At 41.4% G+C, this 19684-nt stretch overlaps 1 protein-coding gene across 3 annotated transcripts in view; it reads right to left on the reverse strand.

Moving 5' to 3' along the window:
* The window catches only part of TCF12 (transcription factor 12), a 328708-nt gene extending 309883 nt beyond the window's left edge, over window positions 1-18825 (reverse strand). For 2 of the 3 annotated variants that reach the window (XM_024204915.2, XM_024204914.2), the window contains exons 1-4: window positions 18678-18825; window positions 17722-17881; window positions 17171-17306; window positions 16303-16375 (exon numbers count right to left, since the gene is read on the reverse strand). In XM_024204915.2, coding sequence (XP_024060683.2) covers window positions 16303-16375; window positions 17171-17290 — 193 coding nt within the window. In that variant the 5' untranslated portion in view covers window positions 17291-17306; window positions 17722-17881; window positions 18678-18825. The remainder of the gene's footprint in view (window positions 1-16302; window positions 16376-17170; window positions 17307-17721; window positions 17882-18677) is intronic. The other variant, XM_024204916.2, reaches the window with a different exon arrangement.
* Between the last annotated feature and the right edge of the window lie 859 nt (window positions 18826-19684).

A 19684-nucleotide genomic window follows, 5' to 3' on the forward strand; every position in this document is an offset into this window, starting at 1 on the left:
ATTATGTAGGGTAACATTTATATGCACAATTTGACAGAAGATTTAGCCAGTCTTCCTAAAATCTCAGGGTGGATGGGGTAAGGAAAACTGTTCAGCTTCAATGTGAGGAATAGCTGAAGGTTTGGTCAGTTTTTATTTCATTCAAAACAGGATTGTCCAAATCAAAAAGTTATGTTTCTGCATGCAAATATCAGAAATTCTCATTTTTTCAACTGAATTATTAGCTTGTTAGACTTAGAATTACATGAACAGTACAGTATCAAAAATATGCAACACATTTTTGGTGTTGCAAAATTTTTCTGTGCTATCCTGAACCTTAACTAGTTTGGGAGAAATCTAGATATCACTGCCAGAGAATTTTACAACTCCTTTTCCATCCTATCTCCCCCTTCAAAAAAGTATTTCTCGAGTTTTACTAACACTTCCAAACACAGCATGCCTGCTCATTATATGAATCAACATTCTCACAAGTAACATGACAGTGAAATAAGTACTTTTAAGGAATTCCCCCAAATACCTTTGTATAAACACTAACAACTTTAAAGTTACCCCAAAATTAACTAATGGATGTAGACATCCAAGATGTTCTCTAGGCATAGTATGAAAAATAATTTTTGCCTACTTAAACAGACAGACACTCTCAAATTTGTTAGATTTCTTGTACATGGAAAATTAAAGCAAACTCCTAAAGATTGGGTATATTTAGTAGCATGATTATCCAGTGACAACAGTGATATATTATAAAACTTAACAAAAGATTCTTTTTGTCATCTTTCTTGGTATTCAGTTAACATCTTCACAAAAAAAATATGCCCTTTATGTTTTTAATGTTATGTTTACAAAACACAGCTTTGTTTTACAAATGCAAAAACACAAAGCATTCATTCAAGTCATCAAATTACCAATTATCTCATCGTAGAATCACATAATAGAAACAAACCTGTCCCCCACAACTGTCAATAAATAATGCATTGTGGCACTTACAGCACCAAGACAACCCACAAATATTCAGGTTGATGTATTCAACAATATTAGCAACTTAAGAAGTGCCAGACCAGATTCAACCAATGGTCTGTCGAGTGCAGTGGTGGAGCTATTTCTTTCTGAGGGAAGAGGGTAACACAGGTAGAGGGGTAACAGTGGATCCTTCCTACCCCTGCAACGATCATCCAATTCCCTGAAAAATTAGATTTAATTTCTCAGATCTTAGTATCCTTAGTTACAAATACTAATTATAAAGTTATCCAGCCCCTTTAAAATGCAGCTATGGTATTTTATTGTGATCTGGTATGCTAATTAAAATCAAAGTGCTGTACAAAGAAGCGCTTGCTTTTGCTTTTCATTTACCTGACCTTTTTCCTTCACAGAACAGCATAAAATGGAGGGATTAATTATTTTTTAGTATATGCTTCAAGAAGTGCTAATATAGCAAATTTGAAGTTTTGGCGTAAGGCAGCCTCTGTTAGCCTTAAAGAACACATTTTATTCACTCAACAGATTTCTTGAACCTGAACTTTCAGACAGTAAGACCCTTAGTCCACGAAAGTCTTAAAAATGAACTATTTTTATTTTGAGAAACATTAGAGGTATGAAAACCTTAATCGACTGCATCACACAGATCACATCTGCCACTTCATTTAGCCTCTTTTAGAGTTTTTTTAAACTTCCTATTAATATTTCTTCAAAACAGGATTTTTCAAAATTAAAAAAAAAAAAAAAAAAAAAAAAGTACCAAAAAAACCTGCATTTCAAAATCAACTACACATTGGTGCAAATCTATCAGGGTAAGTGGGGGGAGCGGAAAGAAGAGAAGTTACTCACCTTGAAGTAACAAACTGACTTCTAATTTTTACAACTGGAAGATGAGCTATCACTCAATGTGCCAATGCTAATGAACCCTACACAGGGTAATACTGTACACCTCAAAAATAAAATTACAATTTGTAGTATTAGAAGACTATTTAGAGCTCAATTCTCCATGCAGATCCTCAAACTCGGGAATGATGCATAATGCATTAGGGGGACTGTCAACAACCTCTGCTCTTAGCCGTTATCCTCCAAGTGGTATGAGCCATTTCTCTACTATATTTGTGGTGACAGATCCAAAAAGGCAGAAGGATGTAGCAGAACATTAGCTTGCATGCTACATCTGAGAAAGAGCTCTGAAGACAGATTATTAGACCACTGTTGGAAAATCCCTTGAATTAGGAGGCTCCTCACACATCGGGTACTAAGGAGCTAACTAGAAACTCAAGTTACACACATCTTTCAGCTTAAAAAACAACTAAACAAAAACCCACACGCATACTCCAAATCTAGAGCACTGTATGGGTTTGGAGTAGTGTCTTAAGGTCTTTGGGTTCACCAACTGCATATAATTCAGTTGAACGTACGAACATACATAGTTTAAAACTGAGAAATATTAAAGCTAGCAAGCCATACTATACAGAATAGATGTTTAATAAGTAATAAAAGAAAATACAATTTACTAACGTAGGAGAGAAAAATATTCACATAATGGATACTCTAGTTTCAAATAAAGATTAGTTAGCATTATATGAAACAGCTGTCATGCTTATTTAGGTTACATCTGACAGAGAAATGATTAAGAAGTTGAACAACTGGACAGCTGAAACAAAAAAACATACAAGAGAGAAAAGCTACATTAGCGTATAACCCATAACATGGACCCCTTCTACCAGAACCGCAGACCCAGAAATCTTAGCAAATGTCATATATGCAACCAAAGGTTTACAATAAGTAAAGGACAGAGTATAGCATAAATTGTACTGCCCTAAAAGCATGGAGAGATGTACCAGACTCTCTTACGTACTTTTCTTTAAAAGAGAAGAACCAAGTCCTTAAGACTGGAGGGGATTTTGAAGTTGAACTGCTTATTTATTCTCTGCTTCACCTCAATATGATCCTTCTCCCATTTTACCCCATGCCTCTAGCCTATTAATGCCCTTTCTGAAGAAGGTACCAACCCTTCTCCACAGATCGCACCAGAGGAACGCCTGCAAGAACAGAACTCACAAACTTTTCATAGACATCACATTCCTCCCTACGCACCCTTGTCAAAAACCTTGAAAAACCAAGAACCACCCACCACTCCTGAAACTTTATCTACAATTGAAGTTACTTGAAATTTAAACTTTATTCTAGTATGTTGTAAGCAGAATTCTAGCTGGTATTTCTGTTTAAGTTCACCCTAGCAAGGGAATTGCAAGGCATAACTCTGATTCCCAGATCTTCATTCTCCAAAATGTACAGAACTGACACTGGTAAACAGTGAGGTGGCAAAATTTGCAAATGATACAAAACTACTCAAGATAGTTAAGTTCAAAGCAGACTGCGAAGAATTACAAAAGGATCTCACAAAACTGGGTGACTGGGCAACAAAATGGCAGATGAAATTCAATGTTGATAAATGCAAAGTAATTCACATTGGAAAACATAATCCCAACTATACATATAAAATGATGGGGGCTAAATTAGCTTCCACCATTCAAGAAAGAGATCTTGGAGTCATTGCGGATAGTTCTCTGAAAACATCCAATGTACAGCGGCAGTCAAAAAAGCAAACAGAACATTGGGAATCATTAAGAAAGGGACAGATAAGACAGAAAATATCATATTGCCTCTATATTAATCCATGGTACACCCACATCTTGAATACTGCATGGAGATGTGGTCACCCCACCTCAAAAAAGATATACTGGAACTGGAAAAGGTACAGAAAAGGGCAACAAAAATTATTAGGGGTATGGAACAGCTGCTGTATGAGGAGAGATTAATAAGACTGGGACTTTTCAGTTTGGAAAAGAGATGACTAAGGGGGGATATGATGGAGATCTATAAAAAACATGACTGGTGAGGAGAAAGTAATAACACGTCCTTATTTTACTCCTTCTCATAACACAAGAACAAGGGGTCACCAAATGAAATTAATATGCAGCAGGTTTAAAAACAAACAAACAAAAGGAAGTACTTCATCACACAATGCACAGTCAACCTGTGGAACTCTTTGCCAGAGGATGTTGTGAAGGTCAAGACTATAACATGGTTCAAAAAAGAACTAGGTAAGTTCATGGAGGATTGGTCCATCAATGGCTATTAGCCAGTATGGTGTCCCTAGCCTCTGTTTGCCAGAAGCTGGGAATGGGCAACAGGGAATGGATCAATTGATTACCTGTTCTGTTCATTCCCTCTGAAGCACCTGGCACTGGCCACTGTCCGAAGACAGGATACTGGGTTAAAATGGACCTTTGGTCTGAACCAGTATGACCATTCTTACATGAAGGTCTTCTACACATTAAGCCACAAATGGGCATTTTGGAGAGAAGCTTAGAGATGTCTGGGTTTGTTTGCAAGACTACTATACACCATCCCACACTCTATTTATTCACTGAGAACAGAGTAAATTTGTACCAGTGCCATCTCGGGATTGGATGAGGGTCATCTGATAGCCAAAACAAGGCACAGTAGTTTCTAACAAAAGAATATTTTACAGGTCAGTGCTATGACAGTTATGGCAATTTCCTGGACAAAACTTATTAAATTAAGTTTAACCTTCCTGAATTAAGTTTAACATTTTAGGAGTTCATTGTATTAAAAATGTAAATGTTTATGTATTATTGTGAAATTCCATGGAATTTATTTAGGCGGAAGACCGAATTAATGCAATCCCTGGGAAGTACTGAGAGTTTCAAAAGACTATGTTGAACAATGAAGCAGACACAAAATGATCTTTTGGGTCAATATGTGTGAAATGAAATTGCTAGGAAGTACTTGGGACAAGAGGCTTGCCAACTCCCATCTACAGACTCAACCTCAGAGGCTTCGCCCTGAGGGGGAGACTTTTCATCTGCTGATCATCTGTTACATGAGGAATGTTCAAACAGAAACTGTATAAAGGAGTAACTGATTTACTCATGAGAATACTTACTTTAAGTTCAAGTTGTGATGAACTTGTGACAAGAAAATCTCCCATGTGGGGTTTGAAGAACTAATCACCAACCAGAGCACTTTCAGAGCGAGAGGGTGATCTCTGGTAACATTTGTAGCATGTGTGTAGGTTCTTTTATTTTTTTTAAAATAAGTTTTCTCTGTAATGCTTTTACCTTAAGAATAAATATGATTGCTTAGAAAGATATGTATGGTAGCTTAACTATGGCAATTACACTGTTCACCGATTCTGAGGAGAAAAGTAAAGCATGCTTAGGCAACCTGACTTTGGTTGGGAGTTCACAGTGTAGGCAGGGAGCTGCGCAGTCTGGAAATACCCCAGTCAGGAAGAAGAGAGATGCGGGCCTCCGCCCAAGAGAGGTGACAGTTGAGAAGCCAGAAGCCTAGAGTGGGTGCCCTTGCTGGACAATGAAGGGAAAATACAGGCACAATTGGCTTGAACTGTGACAAATACATTGAATAATAGTTTTCTTCAGTTTTTGTGAAGAGTGTATCTAAAGAGGAGACATAGTGCTATTATACATTCTGAAGCTACATATTCAGGAGACAGCAAGGAAGTCATTCCTCCCTTGACTGGCATGAGGCTCAGACTTCAACACAGGGTGACTGGACAGGAGAAAAAAAAAAAAGCTACATTTTCAAAAGTGTAACCACCCACAAGGAGTAAGTGGTGAAGATCTAGTTATCTGGTCAACCAGTTACCCTAACTATAATGTGTGACTAGTTGGTCTGGTAACTTTCATAACTCCCGAGCACAGTTGCTAACTTTCACGCGGTAAATAAGCACCCCGACTTTCACAATAAGCCAAAAATCAAGCTAATCCCATTTCAAAACAAGGCCAAAACAAGCCAATCCCTAAGAACCCCAACACTATGTGACTAGATCCCCCCAGCATGCAGTCTGGGACTGTGTTGGGCCCGCTGTGCACCCGACTCTCTCCCCCCCTTACCCCTGCTTGCCCCTGGCCTGCCACCCTTGCGCCTGCTTGCTAGAAGCTGATAAAAAAAAAAGAAGCAACAAGCTACAAGCCAAAAACTAGTCAACAGGCAAATCACAAGCCAATTAAGCCAAAAACAAGCCCAATTTCTGCTTTTTTTCCTCCACAGGTTTGGCATGTCTGCTCCTGAGGGGCAGTTTTAGTTATGCAAGCCCAACACAGAAATCATTCACACATCTAAATGGTTTCAGCATGGTTTTCTTTCTGTGTTTTCTTACAGTGACTACTCAGGGGTCGGCAATGTTCAGCACGCGGCTCGCCAGGGTGCTTTCCCTGGCGAGCCGCGTGCCGAACGTTGCCGACCCCTGGACTACTCCATGCACCAATTTGTAGCAAGCCTTATAACTAGGGCTGTGCTATATACACCAGTTTCAGTTTGCAGGAGTTTCACAAACCAAAACCAGATGGCATTCTTTCAGGTTCACACAAAACTCAGTGCTTCATGCAACCATAAAACAATTCCCTGCAAGAGTTTTTCTGTTTTCATATGAAAATAGATGAGCAGTTCCTTCTATTTGTTCCCACAACAGGACTTGGAACCCTCTCTGCCCCCTTTACTACTGAGGGAATGCTACACCAAAAAAATTAAAAGTTCTTCAAAATTCTGCATAATTTGTCAAAATAACACAATATAATCAGGCCAGTTTCAATTATTTTGGTAATTTATTTCAAATATCTGTCAGCAAGTATGTCTGTAACAATAGAGACCAAAAAAAGATTCTGGTCATTTTTTTTTTTTACAAATAGATTCCTTATTAGGCATATTAATAATGAACTTACAATACAAAACTGTATTTTCTGCACCCATCAGAAGCAGTGCAAAGGCTGGGAGTGTAAGGGTAACGGAGGAGCTAAGGGAGAGGGAAGGAGTCTGGAGTGAACCTGATGGGTCCCTGCAGTCTCCTCCCCCACCCCCATGGGGCCATGCAGCCCCCCTCCCCTGTCCCCATGTGGCCATGCACCCCCACTCCCATTCAGCCCCTGGTTTAATGCTGTCACCCTACTAGCTCCTGAGTCCACACCCTAGTCTGTCCCCCCCAGCCATTCTGAACCCCAATCTGTGGCACACACACACAGCCCCAGCAGCCTTATATGCCCCACTCTATCCTAACCTGGCTCCATGGGCCAGGTGCTGTGATGAACTTCTACTCGTGGGGAAATTCTGTGCCACTGCACCTACCCAGAATTCCCCCCCACACACACACACAGAAAATACACTGTCCCAGACATGCTGCACTTCTGCCTTTTGCCCACCAGAGGCTGCTGTGGCACCAGAACAGCCTGCTGCATTCATGTACTGGCACCACAGTGTCCTCTAGTGGGCGAAAGGCAGAACTGCAGCACTTCTGGGGCAGAATGTATTTTCTGCGGGGGAGAAAAAAATTCTGGGGACACATGAATTCTGGGCATGCACAGTGGCATAGAATTCCTCCAGGAGTACCCCTTTACTTAAGCAGCCTTATGTGGCCAGCTAACTAGCCCACTCCATCATTCCTGTCTTCCAGAAAGCAGCCAGCAAATAAACCTATGCCCAGCCCCACAACTTCCAAATTCAAGAAAGATCTGAAGCAAGTAAGCAGTGTGCCCCTAATTCAACTGCAGTGAGCCTTCTTGCTAGACTCTCAAACACAGGCAGGGGCAGTGGACCAGAATGAAATCCTCAAACATGCCAATTCTAAATCAGATGATTTTCAGGCCCCCCAGGTCACACCTTCACCATCATCTAGATCTGCTGGGGGTAGGGACAAGGTATTCCGATTGGAAAGGGCCAAGACAAAACATGCCCAGAATTCTCACCACATTCATAAGAAGGTTTGTGAATATGGGCAGAGTTTTGGGTACATCAGGCCCAAGGCGAACTATCAGATAAGTTTTGCCTGCTTCTGGCTTTAAGGATGTTTTACAGAGTCCTATATATAGCCCCTATTACTAAATAAGCAATACGCATGTATAATCTAAGGCTTTTGTTCATGTTGACATCTGTAGTATGCAAAGTATTGGAAAAAATTTTGAAGGAGAAAGTAGTTAAGGACATTGAGGTCAATGGTAATTGGGACAAAATACAACATGGTTTTACAAAAGGTAGATTATGCCAAACCAACCTGAGCTCCTTCTTTGAGAAGGTAATAGATTTTTTAGATAAAGGAAATGCAGTGGCTCTAATTTACTTCGATTTCAGTAAAGCATTTGATACGGTTCCACATGGGGAATTATTAGTTAAATTGGAAAAGATGGGGATCAATATGAAAATTGAAGGGTGGATAAGGAACTGGTTAAAGGGGAGACTACAACAGGTCATACTGAAAGGTAAACTGTCAGGCTGGAAGGAGGTTACTAGAGTTGTTCCTCAGGGATCGGGTTTTGGGACCAATCTTATTTAATCTTTTTATTACGGACCTTGACACAAAAAAAGTGGGAGTGTGCTAATAAAGTTTGCGGATGACACAAAGCTGGGAGGTATTGCCAATATAGAGAAGGACCGGGATATCGTATAGGAAGATCTGGCTGACCTTGTAAACTGGAGTAATAGTAATAGGATGAAATTGAATAGTGAAAAGTGCAAGGTCATGCATTTAGGGATTAACAACAAGAATTTTTGTTGTTATAATAATAATAATAGTAAAATAATATATGTAGATATACCTATCTCATAGAACTGGAAGGGACCCTGAAAGGTCATTGAGTCCAGTCCCCTGCCTTCACTAGCAGGACCAAGTACTGATTTTGCCCCAGTTCCCTAGGTGGCCCCCTCAAGCACTGAACTCACAAGCCTGGGTTTAGCAGGCCAATGCTCAAACCACTGAGCTATCCCTCCCCCCAATAAGCTGGGGACTTATCAGTTAGAAGTAACAGTCCAAGGTCCTTCTCCTCCTCTATCTGTTGATCACAGGATGACTATGAGCCGCCAATGTGATATGGCCATGAAAAAAGTGAATGTGATCTTGGGATGCATTAGGCGAGGTATCTCCAGTAGAGATAAGGAGGTGTTAGTACCGTTATACAAGGCACTTGTCATGGTTCCCTCCCCACTCTGAGGTACAGATGTGGAGACCTGCAAGAAAGACCCCCCCAAGTTTATATTCCACCAGCTTAGGTTACAAACTTCCCCAAGGCACAAATTCCTTGCCCTGGGATGGTATCGCTGCTGCCACCACCACGTGAGTTAGACAAAGTTTCAGGAAAAGGACCATTTGGAGTTCCTATTTCCCCAAAATATCCCCCCAAGCCGCTTCACCCCCTTTCCTGGGGAGGCTTGAGAATAATATACCAACCAAATAGGTACCCAAGGTGAGCACAGACCAGACCCTTGGGTTTTTAGGACACTAAAAACCCAGTCAGATTCTTAAAAACAGGACTTTATTATAAAGAAAAAAGTAAAAGAAGCACCTCTATAAAACCAGGATGGAAGGTAATGTTACAGGGTAATGAGATTCAAAACAGAGGATTCCCCTCTAGGCAAAACTTTAAAGTTACCAAAAAAAACCAGGAATAAACCTCCCTCTTAGCCTAGGGAAAAATCTACAAGCTAAAATAAAAGATAATCTAACGCATTTCCTTCCTATTACTTACAATTTGTAATCTTAGATGCTTAGTTCAGATGTGGCTTTAGGAGATGTATTTTCCCTGCCCTGGTTCCTCCCTGACCCAGAGAGAACAATAAAGAGAGACAAAACAAAAACCTTCCTACACAGATATGAAAGGATCTTCTCCCCTCATTGGTCCTTTTGGTCAGGTGCCAACCAGGTTATCTGAGTGTCTTAAACCTTTACAGGTAAAGGAGGGATTTTATGCTACCCTTAGCTGTATGTTTATGACAGCACTGGTGAGACCTCAGCTGGAATACTGTGTGCAGTTCTGGTCTCCCACGTTTAAGAAGGATGAATTCAAACTGGAACAGGTACAGAGAAGGGCTACTAGGATGATCCGAGGAATGGAAAACCTGTCTTATGAAAGGAGACAAAGAGCTCGGCTTGTTTAGCCTAACCAAAGAAGGCTGCGGGGAGATATGATTGCTCTCTATAAATATATCAGAGGGATAAATACCAGGGAGGGAGAGGAATTATTTAAGCTCAGTACCAATGTGGACACAAGAACAAATGGATATAAACTGGCCATCAGGAAGTTTAGACTTGAAATTAGACAAAGGTTTCTAACCATCAGAGGAGTGAAGTTCTGGAACAGCCTTCTAAGGGGAGCAGTGTGGGCAAAAGACATATCTGGACTCAAGACTAAGCTTGATAAGTTTATGAAGGGGATGGTATGATGGGATAGCCTAATTTTGGCAATTAATTGATCTTTGACTATTAGAGGTAAATATGCCCAGTGGCCTGTGATGGGATGTTAGATGGGGTGGGATATGAGTTACTACAGAGAACTCTTTCCTGGGTGTCTGGCTGGTGAGTCTTGCCCACATGCTCAGGGTTTAGCTGATCGCCATATTTGGGGTCGGGAAGGAATTTTCCTCCAGAGCAGATTGGCAGAGGCCCTGCGGGGTTTTTGCCTTCCTCTGCAGCGTGGGGCACGGGTCACTTGCTGGAGGATTCTCTGCACCTTGAAGTTTTTAAACCATGATTTGAGGACTTCAATGGCTCAGACATTGGTTAGGGGGTTGTTGCGGGAGTGGGTGAGATTCTGCAGCCTGCATTGTGCAAGTCAGACTAGTCGATCATAATGGTCCCTTCTGACCTTAAAGTTTGACTCTATGAGCAACCCTAGACCTTCGATGCATAGAACACATGAATTCAACTTACATGCCTTCAATCAATTCATGAAAAATATACACATGATGACCACAGAGTATTCTGGACAACTAAAAATATGAATAATGACCAAATTCCCAAAGCTTAAGATCTTTTATCACCTCTTCATTTTATTTGTAAGTAAGAGAATGATTGTCATGGGCTGGCATGTTTATCATTCTAGGGCTGAATTCTTCATCTACATGGGATCACCTGTCAACTCCTAGAATTTAGGAAACAGGATCAGGCAGAGAGGTTACTTCACCAGATGTTACTTCACCAAGGAGGATGGCGTGGGGACTGGTTCTCCTTAAGAATTCAAGTTCTGTTCATAAAGACTGTAGCTAGAAAGGTTAAGAACAATGAACTTTTGATGTATAGGTGAAGTGTAGTCCCTGCTTATTTTACTCCTCAAACATATTTCTTGAGACTAAAAGATAGAGTTTAGCTTGCAAAAAATCAATATTTTCCTCAGCAAGGTATGCTATGGACTAACTAATATCTCTCTATGGATCATTTCACCACACCTAGGCAATTATCTCCTGAGCCTTGTATGAAGAATTGCTAATCTAACCCTCAAGAGGGACTCTGGCAATTAACCTGGATGATACAAGTCATTCCTACAGAGTTTTAATAATTTGTGAAACTGGCTATTTATTTAACTAGATCTGCTACGGAAGAAATTTCTATGCAGATTCAGTTTGAACACATAGGGCTTGGTTCAAAGGACATTAAAGTTAATGGGAGGCTTTTCTTCTACTACATTTAGCTTTGGATCCTTCCCCTAGTTGGTTGCTTATGCCGAGCCACTCCCTTTAAAACCCACTCGACTAACATGCAAAGGGGTAGAAAGGGCAACTGCTTGAGTACATGTTTGCTGTGTGAAAAAAAGAATCTATCTATAGATATCTATATCTATAGATATCTATATATTATATAGTTGCCCTTTCTACCCCTATATAGATATAGATATATAGATATATAGGCATTTGGACTAGAGCAGGAAAATGATCTTGTGCACATTGACCTGATTTCAGGGGGTAGGAGAGGGAGAGAGGAGGGAAGAGGTTTGTGTGTGCATGCACAGTGTGGACACCAACTTGGGCATATAGTTTTACACTTGCAATTGTGTGCACATGTTTCTCAAAGACCTCAGCGTCAAACCAATTACACAGGCAACAGATGTCCAACATTTTGACTATTTAAGGGAACCACAGAAACACTAATATATTGCAGAAGACAAGCATTTGCCTATTACCAATGGCCCTTAATGGGAGTCCCTCTATATTTCTGACTAGAGAATCAGGTAAAAGGTAGCCATCCAGGTTTGGAATACTTGACTTATCTGGTTTTAATGGATGGGCCTCTGGCCATTCATTTTACTACATTCTAAATCATGCTTCCTGCTGTCATGCTATCATAGAAACATTTTTAGTTAAAAAATTTTAAATTCCAGTACAGAAAGTCCTGGGCAATGTAAGCAGTTTCTATCTTGGAGACTGCAGAAATAGAGAGAATGAAAGCAACGGGGGTGTGGGGGTGAGAGGAGGTTGTTTTGTTTTAGCAGGAGACAGCAATAGCAAAGTATTTTTGCAATTTAACTCTGTCATTCTTATTTTGTATCAGGTTATTTTTTCAATATATTCATTCCCATCACTAATCTGATTAAATTATTTGACATTATCAGCAAGTTACATGATTTACTGTCATAAAATATCATGATGTATCAGATTCACTTATTTCACCTGTAGCTTTCATTCACAAATGATGAGCCTTTAGAAGGCAAATTCTCCCCCCTCCCCCAAAGCAAAACAAAAATAAAAACACTCTGACCCCACAAATTCCACATACCCACCAAGCAGTTTAATTCTCAAATTCCTAAACACCTTATCTTCTAACATCCCAAAACACAACCATAGGTTAACCTATGGTACCTCCCTGCCAAACATCATATTTCAGTCACAGTACCCTGACTTGCTGTTTTATTATATTCAGTTACACATGTACTTTTGTATAACCGATGACTGAAACATGGCTGTATTAAATCATATCATACTTGCTGCAACACTAAGATCGTCAACTTGCACCAGCCATCCACATCACCTAGAGAAGCTAAAATGTGAAAAACAAAGAGGCACTCAGACATTCTTGGACATTTGTTAGTTTTCCCATTAACAACCAAATAAACTAACATAGCAGGCATTTTCCCACCCTTCTAATTTATAGTTTCTAGGATTGTACCTTGAAACAAATCTCAACAAGAATTTTGTAGACTCATAAATAGCTATGTTTGTCTTTCTACGACTGGCACAGAGAGGTTAAATTTTTTGTCCTGAAACACTTATCTTTCATTTTAGTAGATTTTAACTGGAAATTTAAGAAGTGTTTCAATAAACAAACAACACTCTAGCCCAGCGGAGACAGGATATTTGGAAAAAGGAGAAAAAGCTAATTATTTTAAAAATGGAAAAATAGTAAAGGAAGTAACATCTTCACAAAGTAATCCAGAAAGGCATAATTGCAAGCACAATCATTGAAAGAGTCAAACAAATAGACATAAAAAGGTTACATCTCAAATTCTGTGTATTAAGTCAAAAATAAATAAGCCTTTTAAAAATAGACATAGCTACATTCTCCATGGTAAAAAAAAAAAATTGTTTTACAAATCCATGCATAAATGTGTTTCTTGGTACTGAATATCCCTAAGGGGCAAACACCTGAAGAAATATTTTCCTTTCCTGTTTTTTAAATTTGGTCTCTAGTAGTAAAAAACAAACAGTGTTCAAACATTTATTCTACAAACTACAGAATATTCTTAAAATTAAATCAAGATCACAATGCAGAATTAAACCTGGGTGTCAGAAATTAAATACCTGTACTACTTCCACTTTGTCAATCTTCTCAAAAAGGCATCTCTAGGATATCTAACCATGTCCCAGAACTGAGCTAATATAGAGTTCGTCACCTCTCAGTCCTGAAGAGAGTAATCCCTCTAGGTCAAGGCTGAGGTCACCGTAACAGTACAGGGAACACAGAATCTATATAACAGATTGCTTTGCAGTGGGGAACTGAGAATCTATAACCATACAGTCCCTACAACCAGAAACACTGTGAATTAAAATGTATCTGGTTAAGTATTACTAGATGTCGTTATTCTTACATGAGAATGGTGTAAGTGATAGTTTGGTATACAATATCCCATTATCCTTCTCATGGGGAAGTGGCTTCTGTTGAGGTTGTAGCTTGAGAGACAGAGTAATTAATTCCCTCATGCATAGTATCTCTGTGATGATCTCACACATCAGACAAGATTAGGCTTCCCAATAAAAAAATTCAACCAACCATTAACACTATTTCCCAAAAAGAAAAGATTGTACTTTTCTGGTTAAACCCTTTGGTGTTCGCTCTTTTCTGGGAGAATCAGCACCTAGAAGCAGGCCTGGAAACAGAATCACCAACCGCTGAATGCTATCTTTTAAGATTTATATTGACCACTAAATATTTATTGTTTGACATGGATGTAAAATTTACTTATCCAGGAAAAACAAACTAAGGAGAAAGGGAAAACAAAAAACAAAACGTCTCCTTGTCCTTCCCATAATACAAACCCTGTCACTTTGCACCTCTCTTAAATTTAAAGAAAGACTCATAGAATTGTAGGACTAGAAGGGACCCTCAAGAGATCTTCTAGTCCAGTCCCCTGGACACAAGGCAGGACTAAGTATTATCTAGACCATTCCTGACCATGTAACATTTGATTTTCATAGCAAGTTCTTACTAGCTATATTTGTAAGATGTACCCAATTGATGTAGGATAGTTTTGGGGGGAAGCTACATACCCCACTTATGATGCAGATTTTTGGAAAGAGATTCACCTGAAGGTTTGCATGAAAGATTGTTTAACCAACATATGGCATGCAGATAACTGTACTGCAATTACAATAACTTAAGTATTTTTAACATGCAATGAGTACATCAAAATCCCATATATATTTTAGGAAATTTCTGAAAATATATTCTTCTGAGACTCTAGATTACTGTGTGTTTATTTTTTTTTTCAAATTTCATTCACTTTCAAGATACTGAGTAGTCCCCATCTCCTAGTTTAAATCATCTAAGATCATACAAGAAAAAAGTTTAAACAAGAACTCTATTTTATAATATTGCCACCATTAATACATTTAGACTGCTATGGCAACTCTAACAATATACAAAATATACAGGCAACATTACAGTCTATGTTCAAAGAAATACTTGACTGTTAATTTAATAAGTGCCACAAAGTTACCTTTTTATTTGTTGAAAATAAAAACACTAAGCCTTCTTTTATTCATACAAGATACACAAAATAATTAACATCACAACTGCATGAGTAAATAGTATGGTTTCTTTAAAAAAAGATTATTATTTCTGAGGACTATGCAGTATGAAGACTTTTATACAGTTGACCTTATAGTTCATATTACAGGTTTGTCCCCAACATTCTGGGAACTGACAATATATAGAGCAGATATTCTCTCAGTAAAGAACAAAAGAGGCACAAAGTAGTGAAATAAATCCAACCTATTTTTGTTAATATATTTGGTTTTCATAGCAGTATTGACAAGGCTTAAACGAGAGAGAATCGTATCTGCCAAAGCTCAGAAGGATACAGAGCACAAGGAAATTGTAATTTCCTGTACCAAAACAGGCTCCAAAGAGAACTTTGCGAAGGGGAAAGGGGGAGACAACAAAAGAGGCACCATTTTCCCTTTACTGTTTAAAAATGTATACAATTCTGATAAATATGTTGACACATACCAAAATTAACAACCTAATTTATCTTGCCTCTTTTCTTTGTAGAAGCCAAACTAGAAGACTTTAAAAATTAAGCATTTAAAATGTAGGTGTATTTTAAAAAATTCCACATTCTGTAAATTTCTGTATTAATGAAGGAAAAAATTAGACTTGTTCGACCGGCTAGAGTTCTGCTATATCAACATGATGCAGCTATTAGAAAATTAGACTTCCACATTAGAACATGACCAATACATAAACATGCATGCATAATTTTTCCACTTATTTATAAAGTTATTTCACTCTGATTGTATTTATACATACATTATTTAGTAAAGTATTAATCCTATAATTGATCATTTTCATAGGGATGGATATTTAAAATAAATTCACAAGTCTTTCAGGATTTATTTCATTATTTGATATATTAATATATTACGGTAACACATTAAAATGGTATGTTCAAAGACATAGCTCAAATTTAGCAAAACTGAAACAAAAAGCAAGACGTGGACATTCTGAACCCAACATATATCAAAAACCCAACTTGCAAGTCTGTAGCACTAGAGATACTTGATGTTTCACTGTGCTGAATTGAACAAACAAATTGCACGTTAAGCCACAACGAAAGACAACTATGGGCCTTTTATACTAAAAAAATCAGGTAGGTCAAAATAAGAAATCTTCAATTATTTTGATTATGTCAAATTTAAGAACATGTGTACAACTGAAAGATTAGTTTTTGTATGCAGAAAAAAAACACCAAACTAAAATATCTAAATTCAGTGACTTGAACTTTAGGTTTCTCAACAGCATCTTACCTGAACCACTGAACTGACTGCTTCCTAATGTAGTTGGTCTGGTTTTCCCACTATTAACAGGTGGGGAAAACATCTGCAAAACAAACAAACAAAAAACAACAGATGTTTAAGTTAACAACAAAACCCCCATTTTATAAATCTTGTCTGTGGGCTAAAAAAATTCAACATATGACAGTTCACTGGCCTATATTTCTGCCAGAAAACAGGCTTTAAGACATACATTCAGAAGAACCATAAAACAAGTAATCTAGAATGATCTTTGCAGTTTCACTAATGCTACTAAACTCTCTATTGTATAAGCAAGCAACGTAAACAGGAAAACCTGAGATTATTACTGTAATTTAAAGTCTTTATTATACATCATAAATTCTACTGCTCAAAATATACAGCTTGTTATTTTATGAGATCTAAAGGCACTGTATAACTTTAATTAGTAGCCAATTTGCAAGAGGCACTATTTTTCTATTTTTTTTAAATTATATATTTTGAAAGAAAAATCAGTCTGGGGGGAAAAAAAAGCATCAGAGAAAATACTTTGCCTGTAATTTCCAACCCAAGATTGCCAAACAAAGTATCAACTGAGATCCTTGCAGCTTTCAGGCACCAGCAAGTTACATTTCTTTAAAGGAACAAGAAACCCCCCCACAAACTATCAGTCCCACACACCGTCTTAACAAAGATTAATTATTAGATTATGCCATCTCCGGGTCAGCCCGATTTTAACCAGTTAAACCAATTGACCCAGCTGGTATTAGAGCATTAAATCTGGAAGTCTAGACATTACATCAAAGTTCAGGTGTGCACATTGGCTGAGTCGGACCCAACCAAGCCCTGCAGGATGCCGCCCCTACTTCTCGGTTCGCTTTACCGTGGAGAAGCCATAAGAAGACCTCGAAGAATATCCTACCGCACTGAAGTCCAGCAGGTCGCTCAGTTCCTTGTCGGTTCCTATAGCGGCCATCCGCTGCTGCTGAGGATTCATCTTCATCCACTTCAATTAAGTCCTAAGACACAGGGAGGGAAAGAGACACGCAGCACTTTACCATTGGGCTGGTGCCTACACCACTCAGTGCACGGACAGATCTGTCCCTAACAAAGAAGGGGGCTCAAGCATTCGCATCCCTTACACTGATGGGGGGGGGGGGATCCGAAGGGAAAGCCTCACTTTAACAGAGCACACGGATGAGATCAGCAAGCAGCAGCTTCTCAAACTAGCCAACTCTCCTTAAGTTTCCACTGCCTCCTTTCTCCTCTCATTCAATTTCTACTCCACCTCAGGCAACACATACACACACATACACACAAGTGAGTCTGAAGTGACAGGAAGGGTTAGGTCGCCCCTGGGCCAGTAAAAGGCATAAACAGATAAATAAACCGAGCAAAAGCTGGAAAATTAAAGAGAGAGATTAAGTGACTCACTGTTTTCGCAACAATGGAGCTGACAAGTTGGGCTGTGGATGTGCCTCAGCAGAGCCATGTCTGCTTGAGCATTGTTATTGCCTGATTTCCAGAGAGGGTTAATTTGCTTTATCCGCGCACACAATTTGCTGTAACTACCAGCTCCGGAGCCCCAAAGCTGCTGCAAACAATAAATAGTCTCTGAAACCAGCGATCTGTCTTTGCACCGCAAAGACACACACAAAGTGCAGCGGCCGGGCGAGGAGGTGGCGTTGGGGGCTCGCTCCTTTCCCTGCGCCGAGCAGGCTGGCGTGTGACGGGACACACACGGTGCCGCATTCCCAGCCCCTGCGAGTTTAACGAGTGCTCAGGGCTCCAGTCCTCCCAGGAGCGCCAGCTTAGTGGGGCGCTTCCTTTCCTGACAGACCATACACAGGGACCGGGGCGCAAAAACACGCGCCGGAGAATTGCTGCCCGCTACAGCCCTGCCCGAGCCCCCGACAAGACTGAGAGAACGGACCCAGAAGAGTCCCTACCCCCAGCAGAGCTCCTGCCCCCGCCTCCCAGCACCAGTGTCGCCCTGTGCTCCTTAGAGCAGCCCCTCTGCAGCCTCCCTACCCCCAGCAGCTCCCTGGGGCCCTCAGCAGCCCCTTAGCCCCAAATGCACCCCTCTGGCCGCCACTACAGCCCCCTTAATGCACCCCTCTGCCCCCTGCACGCCCCCTGCTCCAAGTGCACACCCTCTGCCCCCCCCAGCAAGACCCCCTGCCCCCAGTGCACCCCCTCTGCCCCCCAGCACGCCCCCCGCCCCCCGTGCCCCCCCTCTACCCCCCAGCAAGACCCCCTGCCCCAGTGCACCCCCTCTACCCACCAGCAAGACCCACTGCACTCCCTCTGGCCCCCTACCGTTAGTGCGGCCCCAGCGCAGCCCCCACCCCCGATTCTATCCCAACTTCTCCCTCCCTGCCCAAATTTACCTCCTTCCCCGCGGTGACGTCCGAACCCAGCAGGGCCGCGCTCGCGAGCGGCCGGGCCGCTGGGTGGGAGGCAGAGCCGGCCACCCCCGCCCCCCGCTAGAAGGAACTTGTGGGCTCCCTTAGGCAGACATTTTTTTGCTTGCGGAGCCGCAGCACCACGTTCAAGGCTTCGGCTCCGTATCCCTCCGCGGCTGCTGGAACAGCCACAAGATTAACACTTAACCCTTCCCTGGCCGCGTCGTTGGCTGACTCTGAGGAGGGGTCGCCATCGCCGCTGCCGGAGGGCGGGTTTCGCTGGCACCGGTTGGTGGCGGCGGCCTCGGGGCCTGACCCGAGCTCCCCGTGCCGGACCGGTGTCATTGTGCGCTCAGGGCTGCCCCCAGCCCGGGGCGGGGCGGCTCCGGGGAGCCCAGGAACGGCGGCAGGCGCACAAGGGCCCCGGCTCCGGGGTGAGCCTGGCAGCGCTCGGCATCGCCTGAGATGGGAGCGCCTTTGCCCGGTCCCAGCGGGGGAACCGGCCGCGGCCCAGCCCAGGAGGGAGTCCCCTGCAGCCGGCACAACCTGCCAACGCACACAGCCCACAGCTCTGAGCATGGCCCACAACACTAGTAATCACCCCAGAGAAACAGGCAGGGCTGCTGGAACAATTTGTATAGTGGGGGTGCAGAGAGCCATTGAACCAAAAAGTGTAAACCCTGTATATAATGGGAACTACTTCACGCCAGGGGGTGCAGCAGCACCTCCAGCACACCCCTAGTTCCAGCACCTATTGGCCCATGTCACCAATAGCCACCGCACACAGCGCTGGGCACCACCCACGCCACCTAAAACAACCCCACACATCTACAGGCGCGGCCCACACCACCTATAACCACCCCACAGAACACCGGGCACAGCCCACACCGCCGATAATCACCCCACACATCTACAGGCATGGCCCACGCCACCTATAACCACCCCACACAGCACCAGGCACAGCCCACACCGCCAATAACCACCCCACACAG

Source organism: Terrapene carolina, unplaced genomic scaffold (assembly GCF_002925995.2).
Source record: "Terrapene carolina triunguis isolate 2854851 unplaced genomic scaffold, T_m_triunguis-2.0 Scaffold67, whole genome shotgun sequence".
In the NCBI taxonomy this organism is placed as follows: domain Eukaryota; kingdom Metazoa; phylum Chordata; order Testudines; family Emydidae; genus Terrapene; species Terrapene triunguis.